Source organism: Bidens hawaiensis, unplaced genomic scaffold (assembly GCF_021521415.1).
Source record: "Bidens hawaiensis isolate Kalapana, Puna unplaced genomic scaffold, B.hawaiensis_p1.1 tig00018130_1, whole genome shotgun sequence".
Taxonomy (NCBI): Eukaryota; Viridiplantae; Streptophyta; class Magnoliopsida; order Asterales; family Asteraceae; genus Bidens; species Bidens hawaiensis.
In genome coordinates, this window is record NW_027492738.1 from 86985 (window position 1) to 107266 (window position 20282).

At 34.2% G+C, this 20282-nt stretch overlaps 2 protein-coding genes across 2 annotated transcripts; both read right to left on the reverse strand.

Moving 5' to 3' along the window:
- Positions 1 to 806: 806 nt before the first annotated feature.
- LOC143555401 (thioredoxin-like fold domain-containing protein MRL7L, chloroplastic) lies at positions 807 to 2941 on the reverse strand. The gene is made up of 4 exons (XM_077044963.1): positions 2480 to 2941; positions 1502 to 1583; positions 1294 to 1405; positions 807 to 1102 (listed from the first exon to the last, which is right to left on the reverse strand). Exons 1-4 carry the CDS (start codon positions 2857 to 2859, stop codon positions 969 to 971), a joined length of 708 nt encoding a protein of 235 aa, XP_076901078.1. The 5' UTR covers positions 2860 to 2941; the 3' UTR covers positions 807 to 968.
- A 1652-nt stretch (positions 2942 to 4593) lies between these two features.
- LOC143555408 (UDP-N-acetylglucosamine transporter ROCK1-like) lies at positions 4594 to 10107 on the reverse strand. Its single transcript, XM_077044971.1, has 7 exons — positions 9998 to 10107; positions 9887 to 9935; positions 9573 to 9799; positions 9217 to 9415; positions 7947 to 8090; positions 5509 to 5583; positions 4594 to 5147 (listed from the first exon to the last, which is right to left on the reverse strand). Exons 1-7 carry the CDS (start codon positions 10105 to 10107, stop codon positions 4986 to 4988), a joined length of 966 nt encoding a protein of 321 aa, XP_076901086.1. The 3' UTR covers positions 4594 to 4985.
- Between the last annotated feature and the right edge of the window lie 10175 nt (positions 10108 to 20282).

Sequence of the window (20282 nt, forward strand, 5' to 3'; positions counted from 1 at the left end):
ACCTCTTAATGGGGCGTTATAGGTCTATATCGTATTATGTTCTTTAGGTTAAAGTTTGTTGGATGAGTTATATTACTATAGTTAGTTACAATGGCCCATAAATGTCTAAATTAGACATAATAGGTCTTAATATTCATGATATATCTACATAGAATATTTTCATGGGGTTCATAAACTTTACTTATATTGTGTAATGCGAAGATGAAGTCGAGTGCATACTAGCTTAGAGATCAAGCTGCTAGCTTGTTACTTTCGCATTTATTAAGCTTTTTGGATCACGTGTTTTTGTATACATACAATTAATTTTACCGTTTTTTGTTTTGTAAATCTTTGTTTATAAGCAAGTTATCTTGTAATATTTGTATAAGAAAACTTTTTATTTCTTCCGCTACTTTGAGAAAATTCTAAATTTGCACACAGGTTTTTTTTCTTTAATATTTGGAAAACAATTTTGCCTAAAACTCCTAAAGGATTTCAAAAATACATGCATTACAATTTACAATTGTTCTCCAAAAATACAAATCCAGTTTGGTGTAAACTACTACGTCCAAACTCATAAGCGCTCAATCTACTTGTTACATTCTTGTTTGGGTTATATAACATTCGGTGTTAGATCGACCGTTTGTACGGTACTAGTCTCTCATGTAACGGTTTTGTTGATGCCACATAGGTTGGAGTTTTGTTGATTGTTAATCCAACACTGAATTTTGTGTTTTTCCCAACTTTAAATCAATGCAACGGTTTAAAGATAATATTAAGTTAGCATAATGAAAACAAAGTATAACGGATAATGTAACCTGATAAATATACCCAGTAAATCCCACATACAACAATCATAAATACATACAAATGCCAAATAAATACTTCTTCCAAAATTTCTTATATAATCCCTTAAGAAAACAGCAATGCACAACTTTTCATACAAGAAGTACAAGTCATGGTAGCATGATTGCTGGCTTACTTGTACACTATTTCTTGGTGGTAAAACCAGGAACAGCTTCATTGATGATTGCAGAGGCACTATTACTAAGGCAAGCCGGCTTCGCTCCTCCATAGTAAAAGAAGGCTATTATCTTTGACAACTCATCCGCTGTTCTTATTTCTGAAAAACCAACAAAACACAAAACACAATTCTTAACCAAACTAAGAATAATTTCTAGACAGATTTGCCCTCTATGAGTACCGATAACATGTCTACTCGTAATGGGCAAACACGACATTTGCCAATACTGATATTTTTAACCAAAACTATAACCAAGGAAATACATCATGATATCACAATATGATTGGTACCTTTTTCGCGATGTAAGATCTTCCCAATTTTTGTAAATATCAGCTCCGGAAACACAGATACTCCAAGTGTCGATACCAAGTCACACTCCACAACAGCATCAATTGCAACACACTGTCAAACAAACATATGCTCTTTTTTACATATGCACATACAACATACGTATAGGTATATATAATGTACGTGTGAGAGAGATGAATTTATGGTTACCCTCGGTGATGGTATCCTGCAATCCCATATAAGCTGTATAGCTTTTTCCAGTTGATCACGAACCCTTTCATTTTCCTTTGGCCTAACAGAAAACAATCATAAAATCATCAAGCATGTCAAAGCATTTCATAATGTTTAAAACTAAATTAAGGACCCAAATCCCAATAACATATAACCCTTAACCAGGTAACAGTACAGTTCAAAAAAAAGGTAACAGTGTCCCTTATTTGATTATAAACTTATAATACAGATTATCGACCCTTTTACATGCAATTTTCCCAACTAGGCCTGTAAACGAACCGAACATTCGGTGAACAATTCATGAACCGTCCGGCGGAAAAGTTCGTTTATTTAATAAACCAACAAACATGAACAAAAAAGCTTGTTCATTTAGTTAAACAGACGAACACGAACGCATGTCTTGTTCGTTCATTTAAATTCGTGAACGTTGGCTCATTTAACTTTGTTTTAGTTTATTTATGTTTGTAAGTTTACGTTTTTTTAAGTTTGTTAACATATTCATTTAAATTTTTTAGGCCCAACACAATAACACGTTATTCTTCACATTACCCTTAACTAGTTTTAGTTTATGTTCATTTTTCTATGTTCTGTTATGTTCGTTCGTGAACCATTCCTTTATATAATTATTAATGAACAAACATAAACAAGCACGGGTGATAGGAATCATGTTATAGTTTCTAGTCTTAATGTCATTTGTCTACTTTAGGAGGGGGGTTAAGTGCAAATAAATAGGTATTGATAGCTAATAGAGAGATAGAGAGTATGTTTATGTTGAATATGGCATTGCCATGGCTCTTGCTTATGCAGTGAGATAGGGCTAGGCCCGGAGCTTGTAACCTTTACGTTTTCGTTAATACAATCGTTCTTCCATCTTATCCCTATTATCTTCTCTAAATTCAATCTATAACATATCAAACCTTATCAACGGGCAAGAGCAATCAAAATACACACACTAACCTTCTATAACGATTATGCACTAAAACAACCAACGGGCTAAGGTCTGAGAATACAGTTTCTTCCCATTCTGCAGAAGTGATGTCTTTAATGGGTTGTATATCTTGCCAATTAATTTCACCATCACTATCATAATCATCATCGTCTTTTTTAACGTTCTTAACACTCATTTTATCAAAAAACTGACTGAAATTGAAACCCCATCCATCAGCATCGTCAGGCCAATCAGGATCATCTTCGTCTACAACAAGGGGATAATCAGCCAAAAGCTTCTGCATTTTTTTTCTTTTTTCTTCAGGGTCAAGTTCTTGTGTAACCTCGGGGTTCATTTCAATCATTTGTCTAATCTTTTCCCTGAATTCTTTCCTCTCGTCCTCGTCCATTTCAAAAACATTATCATCACTCTTGTTCGACTCTTTGACTCCTTCTTTAGAAGCTCTCAGGCTACTTGTTTTCAAACTTGCAGCCTGTTTTTACAATCCAATTGGAGTATACTTTAGAGGTGGCATATGGGTACGGGTCAAGACGCTTTGTACAGGTCAAAATGGATCAGGTTGAACTGAAAACACTTTTTTTTTTGGCCATATTAAATATCTGTTTAGAAAAACAACTAATGCGTTAATTTTGTATTACAGAAAGAATAGTGTTAAAAATCATTTAAGAGGTCGTATGCATTAATATTGAATCATAATTGGCAGGTAAAGATATTAATATATTCCATAGCAGGGTTTTGTAACAAACTAGAGAAATACCATACCATAAAGCGCAATCTGGGTAGAGAAATGGGAGGCTTATTATATAGAGATTGGTAAGACGACACGAAAGTTAATCCTAATCCTGTGCAGTGTGATGACATTGCAGATAGCAAACCCTAGAGATGATAATAACGGTTAATAATTCATAAGAAAGTTGAAAATATAGTCAGTCAACAAGTGGACAGGTTGAAATTAGAATTGGAGGAATTGGAAACCCTAAATATGATATAATAATAATAATAATAATAATAATAATAATAATAATGATAAGGTCGAGGATGAAGAGTATGTTACTTATATCAATGAATTAATTACTGTATGTATGTATGTATGAGGATACCTGGAGGGAGAAGGAGGATGATGAATGAGTTACTTACTTCTGTTTAAGTCAGGGTTTTGGAATCCGGAGGGCAGGGTTTGTTAAGATAAGATTCAGCAAGGAAGGATGGATGTTTGGGTTTCTTAACGGATGGAGGGAGACCAGGTTCATTTTAATTAAAGACCACCCCGAGTTTAAGTGCTCCGTATGGCTAGGTTGGGCCGTGGCATTTTGTCATGGGTCATCCGTAGACAACTCTTTGTTTGTTTTGTTGGTCGTTCAAAAAACAAGATAAGATTCTGATTGAAAATTAATTTTCTCATAATGTCAAATCCAGTTAGAAATTCCTATGAATCTACTTTAACTAATTCTTTTGTTGCTTTTTTAAACCTTTTATGTTTTTTTAAACTTCACTAATTAATTATTTTTTTTCATACAACCTTTTTTGCAAAGATCCGGCAATATACGTTTTTGTTGCACTTTTTCATCGAGCTTTGGGCCATGATCTCCCATGTCGGGTTAATGACTAATGTTCCATAACATCTACATTTGAATCAGTCAAGTCAACTGGTGCTTGCAATCGACAATAATCTATGGAAAAAATAAAATATACTAGTAAAATACAACATCAACTACATAGTGTAATATATGTGTTGTTACGATTACAACTGTCAATATATTCTTGTCAAATGGTCAGTTGGAAACCTTTTCTATCATCACTTGTTCCAATTAGAGTGGATCTCTCCTCCTGTTCTCAAGTTATCGTTCCATACGACTTCATCATGAACTTCACCAACTATTTGATCAAAACTTACTCCATACCATATCTTCACAACTCAATAATGCAAAGTGAATGTAGAAGAGAGGAAAAGGTTTATGAGAGGTTAATGGTTGTATAAACTTAATAACAATGCTTTGATACTGTTTGACACAAATCAAAGTGGCTTCTCGTAAATCATACAACTTCAATTGTCGAAACCAAGATAACACCATAACAACTGATAAGACAAGAAACCACAAACGACGAAGAACATCCTCAAATTTTAAACAAAGAGATTCTCCAAATGTTAGTTGAAACCACATAATGTGCTCAGAAGTTGATGATTGAACTTCTTTTTGAATTTGAAGCCAAATCAAGAATGCGATTATGCGCTTTTATCCAAATTTAGATTGAAAAATATGGGCAAAAAGACCAAAGCGAGTAGGATTTAGTACAAATATTAGCTATAGGTTCTCATTAGATTAGAAAACATTCTATACATGTCGAGACATTAAACATGTTATAAATTGCACATGTATTGACACTTTTTTGAGTATAAACACCAAAAAGAGCACAAACCAGCGTAAATGTTGGTTGAGTAATTCTGTCACTTGCCTATAAAAATAACCCGTATATGATGAAAATGTGCAGTGCATGTTGCTAGACTACTTTGGTCTATGCTTCCTTCTTTTTGACACGATATGGGTACTTCTGATATATGGAAATGCTGGTCATTACAAGCGGGAGGGCCAAAAGGCAGAACAGTGAAGGTGGTTTCCCATCAAGCACAAATTGCAACAGCGCAGTAACAAGTAGGGCAGACACGATGACAAACCCCTGCATGTATTTTACTACCAATAATTAAGCAGATAGATAGATTTTTAAAAATTATTTGAGCTGGGATTGGGTTGAAAGTCGCATAAATAGTACTTGAAGAATATACCACCTCTTAAACCATTTTATTGGACTAAATATTACCATTGCAATTATATACTCATGTTTAAAAGGATAATAAGCGACAGAAGGCCCCCTACCCTGCCCAATAATACCCGACACGGTTTGACCCATATTGAAATTACCTGTTTTGACCTAAACCATGCCCAACCCACCCTGCCACTCATTCTCCCACCTTTAGTAAGAAGTATCTTTAATATGAAGCTTAGAAAATGATAAAAAAAATACATATATATGAACTTGCCTTCCGTACACCACCAGCATATGAAGTGACAAGGCCCACAAGAATCCCACCAACAGCATTCACAAAAACAGGGATCTGAATAAAAATAAAGAAAATAGCAAAACTCAGAACTCGATATCATAAAACTCAACCCTGAATCATAGTTGATTAAATTCAGGGGTGTTACAATCTGGTTCTGCCTGTTTTAAAAAAACTTGGAGCCATACCTGCTAGGCGTGGAGGCTGATTTGCATCATCTCAGTTCGTTAAGAATATGAGTGTGTTCGTATTCATTTATGTTCGTTCATTAATAGCTATGTAGCACAGAAACGGGCACAGGGAACGACAAAACTCAAAAATCCAAGATACGGCAATATATATATATATATTATACAAAGTCTAAAATAGATATATATTGATGTAAAGTGTAAACTCCAAAAATACTACATCAACCATAGGTAATTAATTATCAATAATCAAATCATTTTGAAATTCCAGTTCATCTAGCGAGAGATCCGCAACCTCCAAAAACCCAACATCTGCCATTGAATCAAAAGCATATCCACCCACATCTTTACATCATCATTTGGATTCTTTGACAAAAATTATTGTGAATGTAAACCAAGCCTTGAGTACGACATGTAGTTAATTTGTTCCTCCTAAGCGAGTGAATAGATGCATAAGTACTGCAATTATGCTCAACACAAGAAGAAGAACTAGGTTGTCCAAGTAAGCTAAAAAAGTAGGAGTTTGAGTACCAAAGTTAACCCACCAATTCTTGGAATTTGAAAGGGTTAAAGCCCTAAAAAATTTTAGAAACGTCCCAGAAACATCCCAGATCCGTCCTCATTATCCGGAAACGTCCCCATAACGTTTCCATCCCCGGGGCAGGTACTCCCTCTAAATTGTTGTCCCCATGCTACATAGCATGAACGCATATCCGATTCCTTCATTTAGATTCATGAAGGTTCGTTTACATTTGTTCATTTATGCTTGTGAACGTTCTTTCCTTTCGTTTATGTTGATCCGTTCATTTACATCCGTTTATGTTCATTAGTTTAGGTTTGTTCGTTACGTTCGTATATATATCTTTAAATCTCTTAGGCCTTTTGCAATTTAGTCTAGTTTTATGAAATTAAAATATCACCGTTACAATTTAGTCTAGTACTCTAGTTTCTTTTAATTTTTTAAGGCTAATAAATTGTCTTCACGCTTACTTTTAATTTGTATTTGCTCAATTATGTTCGTTCGTTTACCTATGTTCGTGTACGTTTGTGAACCTTTTGTTTATACTATTAATCTATTTAGCACGGCGATGGCAATTTAGAGGAAGTACCCGTCCCAAGGATGCTTTGGGAACGGATCCAAAACGTTTCGGATCGATGAGGACAAATCCTGGACTTTTCTGGGACGTTTCTATTTATTTATAGGTTTTTAACCCTTTCAAATTCCAAGAATTAGTGGGTTAACTTTGGTGCTCAAACTCCTTTTCTCCAGACTTTGGCTTTTAGCTTACTTGGACAACCTAGTCTTCCTGTGTTGACCGCAATTGCAGTTTTTATGCATTTACTCACTCGCTTAAGAGGAACAAGTTGACTATAAGTCGAGCTCAAGGCTTGGTTTACATCCACAATAATCTCCGACTTTCGTCAAGGAATCCGAATGATGATGTAAAGATGTGGGTGGAGATGCTTTCAATTCAATGAAAGATGTTGGGTTTTTGGAGGTTGCCAATCTCTCGCTTGTTGAACTGGATTTTGAAAATGATTTGATTATTAATAATTAATTACCTATGGTTGATGTAGTGTTTTTGGAGTTTACACTTTACATCAATATATATCTATTTTGGACTTTGTTTAATATATTTTTTTATTTTTTGTCGTACCTTTACCGTACCCGTATCTTGGATTTTTGAGTTTTTTCGTTCCCCATACCCGTATCGTCCTTGTACCCTGGTCCCGTACCCGTTCCCGTGCTACATTGTGTTCATGTTTGTTCGTTTAATTAGAAGAGCAAAACTTCTGGTCATGTTCATTCGAATAGTAACTCCACAAACTTCCCGCCAAACAGTTGACCAACGTTTGGTTCATTTACAAGCCTAAAATTAAGGATGGGCAAAAACCGGTCGGGATTGTCAATGCCGAAGAACTAAACCAATCTTGTTGGAATTTTGTACTAGATTTTTCTAAAACCAGTTCTTCAGTTTTCAACTTCTTTTTAAACCCAAACCCAAGTTTGGTTTCATTCAAACCGAACATTTTTTTCTTTTTGCCAATTTAGGTTTGTTTTTCCAAGAATGTATTAGGTTAAACAGTCCAATCATATTCAACCCTAGTGAAAAGCCTTGAGTGAGTTCAAGCATTAACTATTTCACATGTTAAAATTCTTAATGCAGCAAGAACTGAACAGCATAGTGAACAAATTAATGCTCAATATTTTGAAGTTTAGAAGATGATTACCGTTGTAAGCAGTGTCCACCCATAAAAGAATCCATGTTGTCGCATTGCTTCACCATCTGGAGATTTGTAAGTACTTGCCAGTAAACAAAGGCTCCCAACTATCGACATCTCTACTGTCATCAAGTATGACGAGTGTTTCTTAACCTAAACATGAAAATTGGAGAGAAGTTGTACATGGTAAGTACTCTATTTTTTTCTAGATTAACAGACAGGCTTTGAGTTATAAAGCCTAGACATTTCAAATTAGAAAAATGATGTGGGTGTTTTCTAACTTGTTAATGTTAGTCAATATATAATTGACTCAAAGTTCCTAGTTAGAGGTGACAATTGACTCATACCATAATGGTATTTCCCTTACATATATTATTATTATTATTATTATTATTAGCTTTTATATAGCTGTTAAACTGTGACCTTATTATTAATATTATTATAATTAGTAGTAGTTTTTATATAACTGTTAAACTTTGATTTCCTTTATTTTGCTTCATACACATGTACTTAGAGCCGAGGGTCTCTCTGGAAGCCACCTCTTTATTCCTTTGGATAGAGGTACGGTGTGCCTACATCCCACCCTCCCCAGACCCTACCTATAGCTTTGCTGTCGGTGGGATTTTACTGGGTATGATTGATTGATTGATTGATTGATATACTTTTTTTGCATGAGTCAATCTAGGTTGTTTCTATATTTCAAACCAAGTTAGATAAAAATTAGGCAAATAGGCAAGCGTCAGGTTATCGATATAGGCGGCTGAAAGTCGCCCATATTCTATTTTTTATGCATACTACCTCATGACTTGTTTTGGTTTACATTATTTAGTCCCTGTTGTTCATTCAACTGTAACGCATTTGGTCCTCGACACTTAGCGGCCTTAAAATTACTGCTAAAATTTGTGTTAAATGATTATTTTTAATAGTATAATATATTAAACTTTATATACTAATTTGTTTGTTGTTTTTAACAAGTGGGGTCTGATAGTCATTTCACATAAATTTAGTATAACTTTTAACGTGAGTCAGTGTCAAAAACAACGGTCACTACCTAGGGAATTGTGGGATTCGTGAATGTAATTTCTGAAAAGGTGAGCCAAAATGGTAATATGGCCTTTTAGCACAAGACCATCCATATAATGAACTGTTATTGTAATAATATTGTTTATGTAAGCAACTAACGCCTTAGTTGTTTAAGAAGGACAAAGTATTTTCAGGCAGCCCAATCTGCCAAATTTCAACTAAAAAGACGGATGGTTTAACAGGGCGTGTAACAAACCTGAGAGGCCCATTGGCACAACGCAGAAGCAAGACCTGAGAGTACAGAGGCTATCAAGACAGGAATAATTCCATAGAGAACAATCTCATCAGGATTACGACTTCCATAATCTTTTCTTGAGCCTTCCCCAATGCTTAAAAGGACAGCTGCTAATATAAGTATGAAGAGAGCACCAATTTGTTGAATTGATTGTTTCTGCCTGCAATCAGCATTTATAAACACATCGGCAGCAACATTAAGTTATGAAAAAATGTTAATTTAAATAAGTTTGAATTTATATGTTACTCAGAAATACAAGCTGTTAGCAGGTAAACAGCTGAATAAAGAGGATGATCTAGCACAAGAAGTTACCTTACCTTAAAATAATAAATGTGAAGAATGCTGTGAAAATTAACTTGGTTTGATTCAAGATTGAAAAGGTGAGGGAATCAAGGTTCCTGTATGAGATCTGCAACAAGCTATTTTGTAGTGCATATATAGCTGCAGGTAATCCTGATGCAGTTAAGGAGCCAATCAAAGTCCACTCCTTGAATGCTTTATTTAGAGTACCATCTTTTGCCATGAGAAGCAGTGCACAAATAACCTAGCACACCACAGGTAGGTGTATGTAAACATATAATAAATTAAAAAAAAAAAATACATGAGGGTATGTAAAGAAGAATGAATATACCTTTACTATCTCACATGCCAAAACAGATGAAGTAACAATCACATCTCGCCTGCAGATATATTGTATTATTCCCTTGAGTACAATTGATAAGTAAGCACATTGGTTACCCACCCGATGCAGCGTTTGGAGATGAGAGGTTGAGCACCGTACTGAATGGTGAGCAATAAAGAGTAGAACCACACTCTTTTCTCAACAACACCTGATGATGTGGTATACGCCATTGAATTGGATTCACATGCTTTTGACGGAGATCAATAGTATGTATGTCTTCCCTAGTTGCTTAGGGGCTTTTCCTGCCGTCTCTCTATACCTCCTAACCAATTGCATTTACGTCCTCAAACTTTTCTTTATACTAACTATTCACACCTCCTCTTTTACATTATCATTTCTTTTATCCAAAACAAATACCTAAATCATAAGTACGTTTGTTGCTTCAATCACCTCTACATTATATAACTCTTTATGAATTATTTTGACATCTAAACTATACAAAATAAAATAGTAAGCTAATCACAATAGCATATTTCAAAATTTTAAAATAGATATACTCAAAATATAATAATTATATTAATAAAAATTTATAACAATTAAATAATTAAAACTAAAACCCAAAAAAAATAATTACGCAACTCATGGAGTTGCTATTTTGGCCAAAAACTATCGAAGCAATATTGAAATCAAACTTAGTTAGTGAGGTAGTGTGTTTTTCGAGACAATGCAAGTAAATACGATAAAATAAAATGTTGACACGCTATATAGCGAGGAAAAACCCTTGATCCTAGTGTCGATCTCCGGCAAAAACCTTGAGAAGGAAAAATTATCCGATCGCCTCTGATTTATTCAGTAAAATTGAAGTACAATTCGAGAACTGATTGCAATGGCTTCTAAGTTACAAAAGGTGTGAGTAAAAGTGTATGAGCATATTTGTTTCTATGCCATTCAAAAGTCTCTTTATATACTAAGTAAAAATAACAAATATCCTTAAAAGTCTATTTACTAGGTCTTCAACTTGAGTTACACTCATTCTGTTGCAGACTTATTCTTCTTATTAATTGACTAGTCCTCTGACTTTTAAGCATGATTGAGTCTACTATTCGTTTTTCTAGGATTTATTGTAACTCCTGCAACTAAATGGGAAAAAAGAGAACCAAATCATCTTTGTCTTCTATTGAGGATCGCTATTCCGTTGAGGAATTCCTTAGCCAAGATATACTCTCCATTCTCTCCCTTTTTTTTCTAGGGTTTATTGTAACTCCTGCAACTAAATGGGAAAAAAGAGAAGCAGATCATCTCCGTCTTTGGTTGAGGATCACGATTCCGTTGAGGAATTTCTTAGCCAAGATCTCCTCGCATCCCAAGTCAGGAAACCTGCAACTTCAGTGACCAGGAACTCGCTAATACTCAGATCGAGAAACTTTTTTTCAAGGAAACTGTTTTCCAACTTTTTGACAAGTTTATGTGTTCCGATCTCATCTCCAAACCTGGGTCTTCTTTATGTTTTACCCGTTTCTCTAGGCATGCCTTACCCTTTTCCACCTTTTATCTCGAAGTTTTTCGAGATCACTGGTTTAAGTTATTCCCAAATGATGCCAACGGCGTGAGGATCCTTTTTATGTTGAACAAGGTAATTACAACTCATAACCTAGAGTTCGACATTTTTTACCTTGCCTCTGTCTACCGATTAAGAACCCACGATTCTAGCTGGCTTGTCTTTCAAATCATCCCTGACCAAACTCACACACACACACAAACACACACAGACACATATATATATATATATATACTATTAAAACAATTGAGTTTTATTAAACAAACTCTATTGTTTCCATATATAACAATCACTTCTATGATTTTCTTAACAATTAAATAATTCAAAAATTAATTAAATTAACCAATAATCCACAATTAATTCACATACTAAGATATTTAAATCATCTATATAACTAATTTTTAGCTAAAACTGACAACTTTAATATTCAAATTTAAATTTCAAACTTAAACCGAAACTAACATAATGAATGTTCAATTTTAATATTCAAATTTAGACCAAAACTGACAACATAATTAATTTATATCCTTACTAAATGTGTTTACTCTAAATCTAAATCATCTATAAATAAAAACCGTGTAATAACTATTGTCAAACCCTCAGGTATTAGATGTCCAATTTTTAAAATTTCAAATTTTCATTGCTTATTTAACCTCATCTTATAATTCGAAAACCATTTCAACAATCATTTCTATAAATTCGGTATTCCATATTCATTTGTGTGTATCATCCTTTTCACTCTTCTGAAGTTGTTATAACTTATAACTATGACTTTGCATTCAAATTTCTATCGTTTGTTATTGTTTGTAAGTGAAATTCACATATTAATTTAATTATGTTGTCCTTATTTGGTCTTTTGGTTGTTATGCAGGCATGTTAGCTTAGGAATTTGATGTATGCAAACTGGTTAGGTGAATGATTCATGCTAAAGTTTTCGTATTGTCAGTTCTACTTAAATATATTTCTTTTATTCTTATTGTTGGTGTATCTTGAATGAAACGTAATTATTTGAATTGTTGGTATTATTTGCAGTTCATCTTATATGTTGCACACATCTTGCTGCTACTTAGGTAGGTCAGATCATGAAGTTTGAGGACCATTCAGAGACTAGCTCGAGCCATGGTAGGATCTGGTCGCTAAATGCGTGTTCTGATCGATGTAAGATTTCTTGAAATTCATATTTACAGTTTTATTTTTATATGTTGAGAGCTCCCTCTATTCATATTTACAGTTTAAGGACCATTTGGAGACTAACTCTAGCCATGGTAGGACTAGGTCACCAAAGTTCCATCTGTTCCTTCCAAGATTCAATAGACATGTTGAAGGTTTTGAGATATGCGAAAATATTGTTGATTTATTTCCTTATTGAAATTATTATGATAATTATTCCGATTACATTCATTGATAGTTCTTACTATTTTTTTTAATAGTTCAGTATATCTAACATTAATTTATTTTTAATAATTTCAATTTATGGCCGCTCAACTTGGTAGATTGGCTAATTGTATGGAAAATGTATTTGATTGAGAGTAGGTTGATTATGTTTGTTTTGGTCATTACGAATGTATTTTAGTTGTTAATTTTCTATCAATTTTTATTTTATGTATTTTAGACAATTCATTCATTTTTATATGAATAAAAATCTTTATTTTCTGTGTTAAAATTTTTGAATCTTCTCTTGAAAGTTTTAACAATTAGTTATTGAATTTCCAAAAAAATGGAACGTTTTTTTTATAATAATATTTATAATTATTTATTTCTATTTTTAAAATTCAAAGCTGACTACTATTGCAATAATCTTTTGTAGTTTTTAATAGTATTCAATCTCAACAAACTTTTCATCTTTTATATTTGACCAAATTTTAATTAGCATAAATGACAAATTTAATGTAGCTGGAAATTTTAAACAATTTGCTTTTGATTATACTCGAAAGTTAATAAGTTTTGTATTAAAAACTCAATAATTTATTTAACCAATTTAATATGTGGTGTATTACTTATTTCAAAATTATATTTAAATAATCTTAGATATTTACTATAATTGCTTATTTGTTTTAAAATATTCATCATCTTTAATTTTAATGATACAATCCAATCATTTACACATTAATTTATTTTTGTTTTAAAGAACCAAATTTGATCACTCTTTTTTAGTTTTAATATTCTTCGATCTCAATAAACTTTACATCTTTTATATTTGAACAATTTTTAATTAGGCATAAATGTCAAGAATTACCGATTCGTCTAAATTATTCCGGCCAAATTAAAAATAAACTAATAAACTAAATAAAATATAATAACTTTCCATCTTTTATATTTGACCAATTTTTAGTTAGGCATAAATGTCAAGATTAATGTATAAAATTGAAAAAAAAAATTATCTAATGAATTTATTGTTAAATAAGGTAATGATGCTAAAGTGTTGACAATAATTTCGTGATAATTAGAAAATTTAATAGTATATTGTTTAGTTACTGAATTTTCAAGAAAAATGGAAAGTTTTTTATAATAATATTTACATTTATTTATTTCTGTTTTTACAAATCGAAATTGACGACTTTTGCAACAATCTTTTGTAGTTCTTAATAGTATTCAATGGCATCAAACTTTCCATCTTTTATATTTAACCAATTTTTTATTACGCATAAATGTCAAGATTAATGTATACAATTGATAAAAGAATTATATAATGAAATTGATTTTAAATAAAGTAATGATGTTAAAGAGTTTGAAACATAATTTACTGCAGATTGCAGCCATTTTAATTAAATTTTAATTAAGGAATGACCTCTATGTAATAAAATTAAAATTAATCGGTTCAATTTTAACTATCTATATATTATTTTAATTATACTTAAATAGTGAAGTTAGTATAATAAAATTTTATTGCTTAGATTAAACTTTAATAAATTTAACTAAAAAGTCTTTGAATCGAAATAAAAAAAAAGTTTAATTACACAATAATTTATAATAAAATATACCTTTATTTATTTATTAATGTTTAAATGAAACTCGTAATACCTTAAGACTTTAATTGTATATATTATTATGCTGCTATGGTTTATTTTGTTTTTTAGATTGTGAAGCAACATGACTTTTTTTTTTGTGAAATGTCGAAGAAGTTGATGGTGGGCTAATATGATTATAACATGTTCATGTGTTCGTTTGGTTTTTTAATTTAGGTGTATAGTAAGTTTGTGTAAGCATTAACTTTTTATCTACACAAGTTAAATGTTTAATATTTTGGTTACAAGCTTATGTTAACTATTTGTGTTGGTTTAAAATGTTAGTAATGAAATTTATGGTTGTTTATATGTTTTCAACATATGTCTAACATGGGTTACTATTCTAGAAATATATTAGTGGGTTAGATACTTTTACATAAATAAATTTCTGATTATCTATGTCGATTCAAGTTAGTCGATAGTCTACATATGTAGTAGAGTAAGTTGTGTTATTGTTGTTTCCTATGTAATATTTTTAATTTCCATATCTTTAATATCTTTATGAACACCAAATATAAATAACCTATAATTGTCACTAAAGTTAATAGTATTTGGTTTCCCAGTTTACTAATTTTTCTGTTTCATGTATTAAAATCCTTCATTAAGTCAGCAAAATTGAAACATCATGTTCTATAAAATTTTGTTTTTATATTTATGTTGTTCATCGTTTTCATATGCTAACCATATTATATTATATTATATTATAGATTTGTTCAATATGAAAACGGAATTTTTGGTGTCAATCAACGTCTTCCAATAAGAGGAGTAATTCAAACGGTTAGTCATTTTAATATTATTTTAGTTACCCTGTAAATGATTTTTAAGAATGCATTTTTTTAAAACGTGCAACTTCAACGCCAAGAGAACTACTTATTAGCATTTTGAACGATAACATTTTATTTTTAACGAGTTAATACAATATATTGTATTCATATAATTTTTTTATTAACTCAAATATAGTAAATAAAAATTAGTATGTTATTAACTAAAAATTAGGCACTTGTAAAAGAAAATTATAAACGATTTTTAATATATTTATGATTAGCTACATTATACCATTTTGATAAACAAAGTTTTAATAACATTGAATGTATGTTTACACGTGTATTTTTTTATTTTCTTTTTTAGAAATGATACGAAACATAATTTTCAGTTATCCAATACTATTTTATTTTCTTAAAAACCAATTAAAACATGTGTTTTAATTAAGATGTATATACAAATTAATTTATGTTAATTAGAGGCGCAAAGATATCTCTCCATTATTTTTACTTATATTTGGTTTACTCAATTTATATGTTTCCATACTTAGCAACAAAATTCACAAATTTAGTTGTGGTCTATACAAAAAAACAGCTTTTTGGTTTTTAAGTAAGATCATACAAATTATTTTTTAAAATTTAATTTGAACTAAAATTTTCATAAACACATTATGCTAAATAAAATCAAAAAGACTGAAATTATTTTGACTCATAGATTGGTTCTAAAAGTCGGTGTGCCAACAATGTTACTAAGCAATATGGATCAGAATAACGGTTTGTGTAATGAAACTAAATTGTGAGTAATTAATTTGGGTAGGCGTTTTGTTGAAGTAAAAGTTATTTCAGGTACTAATACTGGTTATCACACTTATATAATTCGTTGTGGTCTAACACCTTTTGATAAGAAACTTTCATTTAAATTAAAGAGAAGGTAGTTTTTTTCCAGTTATAGTATGTTTTGCAATGAGCATTAACAAAAGTCAAGGTAAATCTCTAGCAAGAGTTGACATATAACTCAGAGACCCGGTGTTTACACATAGACAACTCTATGTAGCTTTATCAAGAGCGAAGAGTAGTGTTAAAATTCTTATATTAAACAAGGAAGACATAGTGACAAATAAAGAATAACTATGGTTTATAAGGAAGTCTTTTTTGTAGCTTATAAATTTTACATTTTAACCTTTGATTATATTTTCAAACATTGTAATTTGAATGTTATTTGGGTTTATCTTTGTGTTTCACAATCATTTGTTTTCGTACCAATATCATTTACAACTTTAAGTATGTTGTCGTCCCGAATAACATATAACAACTTACGATGTCCTTTCAAATGACATGTGTTTGTTCGAAAATATCAATATTTTCATCCGTGTTGTACACGGGTAAATAATCTAGTGATCTTAAAAAACAACGAAAAATGACAGGGAATGGAATAGGAAATTCTTTTTATCAAAAGAGATTCCATCCCATATGACAAAACACTTCTTTTTCACTGGGTTATCAAGCGTAGGATATCAAATATGAAAAGTAAAAAATTTGAAATTTGAAGATGTTAACTCTTATTTGTTGTTGTTTCAGCACCAAAGTTTGAGGATCTTGTGTCATCCAACCATGGAAGCTATTACCAGGATCCCCGCTCTATATAGGATCTCAACGGCTGAACGGACATTCCGACTATAGATCACTGCTTCTTCATCCACAAGCCACATTTCATAAAGCATGCCTGGTAAGTTTTGTTTTTGGGACCCTCCATTTAGATTTCTAAGTAATATCGAACCTATATTGACTTATATATTTTGTTGTAGTCAATCAAGATTTAGGATTGGATGATCTTGAAAGCATCATTATGAAGAGGGGAACCAACCACCGCCGAAACCTCAAAGCCACCTGTTGCTCCTCTCAAAATCAAGCCTTCTTCCTCAAAAAAGACGAAAAGTGTTGAAGTTGTTGGACACGTTTTTGAGAGTTTGTACTTCGACCACCTACAACCAATTGTCCATCAGGTAGAGATCCTAAATATTTAAGCTTTATCCTGAACATGTGTCCTTTACATTTCATAATCATTGTTTTGGTCAGAAATTACCTAAGCAATTTAGTGATAAAATTTTGTAGGTGAGGTAGTGTGTTTTTCACAATATTGCAAGTGTGTGTGTAAAGCAGTAAATGACTCAGTGATTTAGTGAGGAAAAACCCTTGATCCTTAGTAGGATCTTTGGCAAAAAACTTCGGGAGGGGAAAACTATCTGCATGCCTCAGATTTATTAATAAGAAAAAGGTATTACGAACTAGTGACGAACAAGCCTAGAGTACATAGAGTGCTTGTGTAGTGCGAGTAGATGTAAGTGTCCTATGTTGTTCATCATAGCCTTATTTGTAGGTTCCCAGCCGGATCTACACAGGAGTATCTCGTACACGGAGGGTGTGGAATCCCCTAAGTATACGATTACGAGTGTATAAACGAGATAACGAAACGAACACGCACTAAACACGAACACGTAAAACAAAGACTTAATTGTTATTAGCTTCTAGAGCTCTTAACTGATAAGCCAGCCGTCCACAAGTTATGACCCAAAAAACTTATGAAACATAAAGGCCGAAGTTAGGTTATATAGAACCTCGACAGCTTCGCCAAACACACTTGGTGAAGTTGTCCCTAACTTCGCTACTGGCTAACTTCGCTAATAACTAAAACATTAACCATCAAGTTCACCAAAACGTAACAAACAATATACTGATTACAAACATGATAAGCTAAAGACTAATGAACTACTGGCATCCTGCACCAACAGACTCACCCTTGGCAATAGCTTCATTTCTCTTATAGCTCTGTCTAGTCTTGTAACCCAAAAGTTGTACCCTCCATCTTCAAGCATGCACTCCTTGTCTCACACAAACCAAGACCACCCTTTGATACTTCCTCGCTTCATCTTTCCAAGCTGGAATATAAAAGATCTTCCTTTCGTTTAGTACCTACAAATCAGCTTGAGACAAGTTAACCATGTGCATGGTATCGTACACCCTCAATATCTCATGTTCGTCTTGATCCTCCATCACAGCTTCAACGGTCTCACAATTAACATACAACCATTTCAGATCTTTCATCACATCCTAAGGCATTGTCTTCATCGGAACCTCTTTTAGACATCGAACTGGCTTGTACTTCATCACCATCCAAGGCTTACCATCTGCTCGCAACCCCCTTTCAGTATCTTCAATCAATTTACCCTTCTGAGGCTTTAACAACACAAACTTTTTCTCTTTGACCACCTCACTCCACACAATCTTACCGAACCATCCAGCAAACATATCCTCACTCCTATTAATCAACCTCAGACGTGCCAAATCCTTCACCTCACATTCAGGCAATGTGTTGAACGATATCAGCTTATTTGCAAAGTACTTGTAGGGGTATGGTACTAAACCCGGCTTACGACCTTAATTTATTATGTTTGGCTTGTTTTATTATATGGGCTAATACAATATTATTGGGCTGAGGGGGTTTTGTGGAGGTAACCCTAACTGGGCTAGGCCCATTAGGGTACCATGATGGTGGCCATGAGGCTCCCTATATAAGGAGGTCTCCACCTCCTTATTAAGGGTTGGTTGTTCTCAATAAGAGCCACCACCATAACCATTTTTGTGTCTGTAAACAAGAGATCCTTGAGATTTTTCTTAGCAGTCACCTCCACGCCCCCAAAAACCATTGCAGATCTTAAGCTACCGGAGAAGAAGATCGAGTCGTGGTTCGTTCATCTCAAAGACCGGGGAACATCGTCATGGATCAGGTCAGATTCATTTCATGTTTCTACATTGGCGCCATCCGTGGGACCGGCAACGAACCACGTCTTGTTTTTCGTCTCGGTCCTCCGATCTGTTCATCAAATACTCTAGGTTCTATGATTTCTTCTTTCAGATCTGTCCTATGGAAGTCCAAAAATCTGTAGATCTGAAAATATTTCTAGATCCGGAAATATACAAGAAGAAATACCACCAAACTTTGGAGAAAACCCTTAGATCTGTGTTTTTATAAGTGAAATATACCAGATCTAGTTATGATTTTTTCAGATCTGGGTTCGTTTGACCAATAGTCACATTTCATATTCATAGATCTATAAATCCTTTCAGATCTGTTGGTTTTTACATAAAACCTACCTGATGTGGATATTCAGATCTGTTCCATGCGCGCTCAACTCCCCGCCATGCATGCGCGCTCAACTCCCCGCCATGCATGCGCGCTCAACTCCGCCATGCATGCGCGCTCAACTCCGCCATGCATGCGCGCTCAACCCTTCGCCATGCATGCGCGCTCAACCCCCGCCATGCATGCGCGCTCAACTCTCCGCCATGCATGCGCGCTCAACTCCCGCCATGCATGCGCGCTCAACTCCCGCCATGCATGCGCGCTCAACTCTCCGCCATGCATGCGCGCTCAACCCTTCGCCGTGCATGCGCGCTCAACTCCCGCCGTGCATGAGCGCTCAACTCTCCGCCATGCATGCGCGCTCAATTCCGCCATGCATGCGCGCTCAACCCTTCGCCATGCATGCGCGCTCAACTCCGCCATGCATGCGCGCTCAACTCCCGCCATGCATGCGCGCTCAACTCTCCGCCATGCATGCGCGCTCAACCCCGCCATGCATGCGCGCTCAACCCTCCACCATGCATGCGCGCTCAAATCCGCCATGCATGCGCGCTCAACTCTCCGCCATGCATGCGCGCTCAACCCCGCCATGCATGCGCGCTCAACCCTTCGCCATGCATGCGCGCTCAACTCCGCCATGCATGCGCGCTCAACTCCCGCCATGCATGCGCGCTCAACTCTCCGCCATGCATGCGCGCTCAACTCCGCCATGCATGCGGGCTCAACCCCTCCATGCATGCGCGCTCAACCCTTCGCCATGCATGCGCGCTCAACCCTTCGCCATGCATGCGCGCTCAACTCCGCCATGCATGCGCGCTCAACTCCCGCCATGCATACTCGCTCAACTCTCCGCCATGCATGCGCGCTCAACTCCCGCCATGCATGCGCGCTCAACTCCGCCATGCATGCGCGCTCAACTCCCGCCATGCATGCGCGCTCA

Excerpts from the sequence above, each read along its gene's own strand:
- LOC143555401 (XM_077044963.1), bottom strand. The coding sequence starts at position 2,859 with ATGGACGAGGACGAGAGGAAAGAATTCAGGGAAAAGATTAGACAAATG. Across the intron at positions 1,406-1,501 it reads GCAGGATACCATCACCGAGG|TGTGTTGCAATTGATGCTGT; the intron begins GTAACCATAAAT and ends TTTGTTTGACAG. Across the intron at positions 1,103-1,293 it reads GATCTTACATCGCGAAAAAG|AAATAAGAACAGCGGATGAG; the intron begins GTACCAATCATA and ends TTGGTTTTTCAG.
- LOC143555408 (XM_077044971.1), bottom strand. The coding sequence starts at position 10,107 with ATGGCGTATACCACATCATCAGGTGTTGTTGAGAAAAGAGTGTGGTTC. Across the intron at positions 9,800-9,886 it reads TGGCATGTGAGATAGTAAAG|GTTATTTGTGCACTGCTTCT; the intron begins GTATATTCATTC and ends GTGGTGTGCTAG. Across the intron at positions 8,091-9,216 it reads TGTGCCAATGGGCCTCTCAG|GTTAAGAAACACTCGTCATA; the intron begins GTTTGTTACACG and ends TTTCATGTTTAG.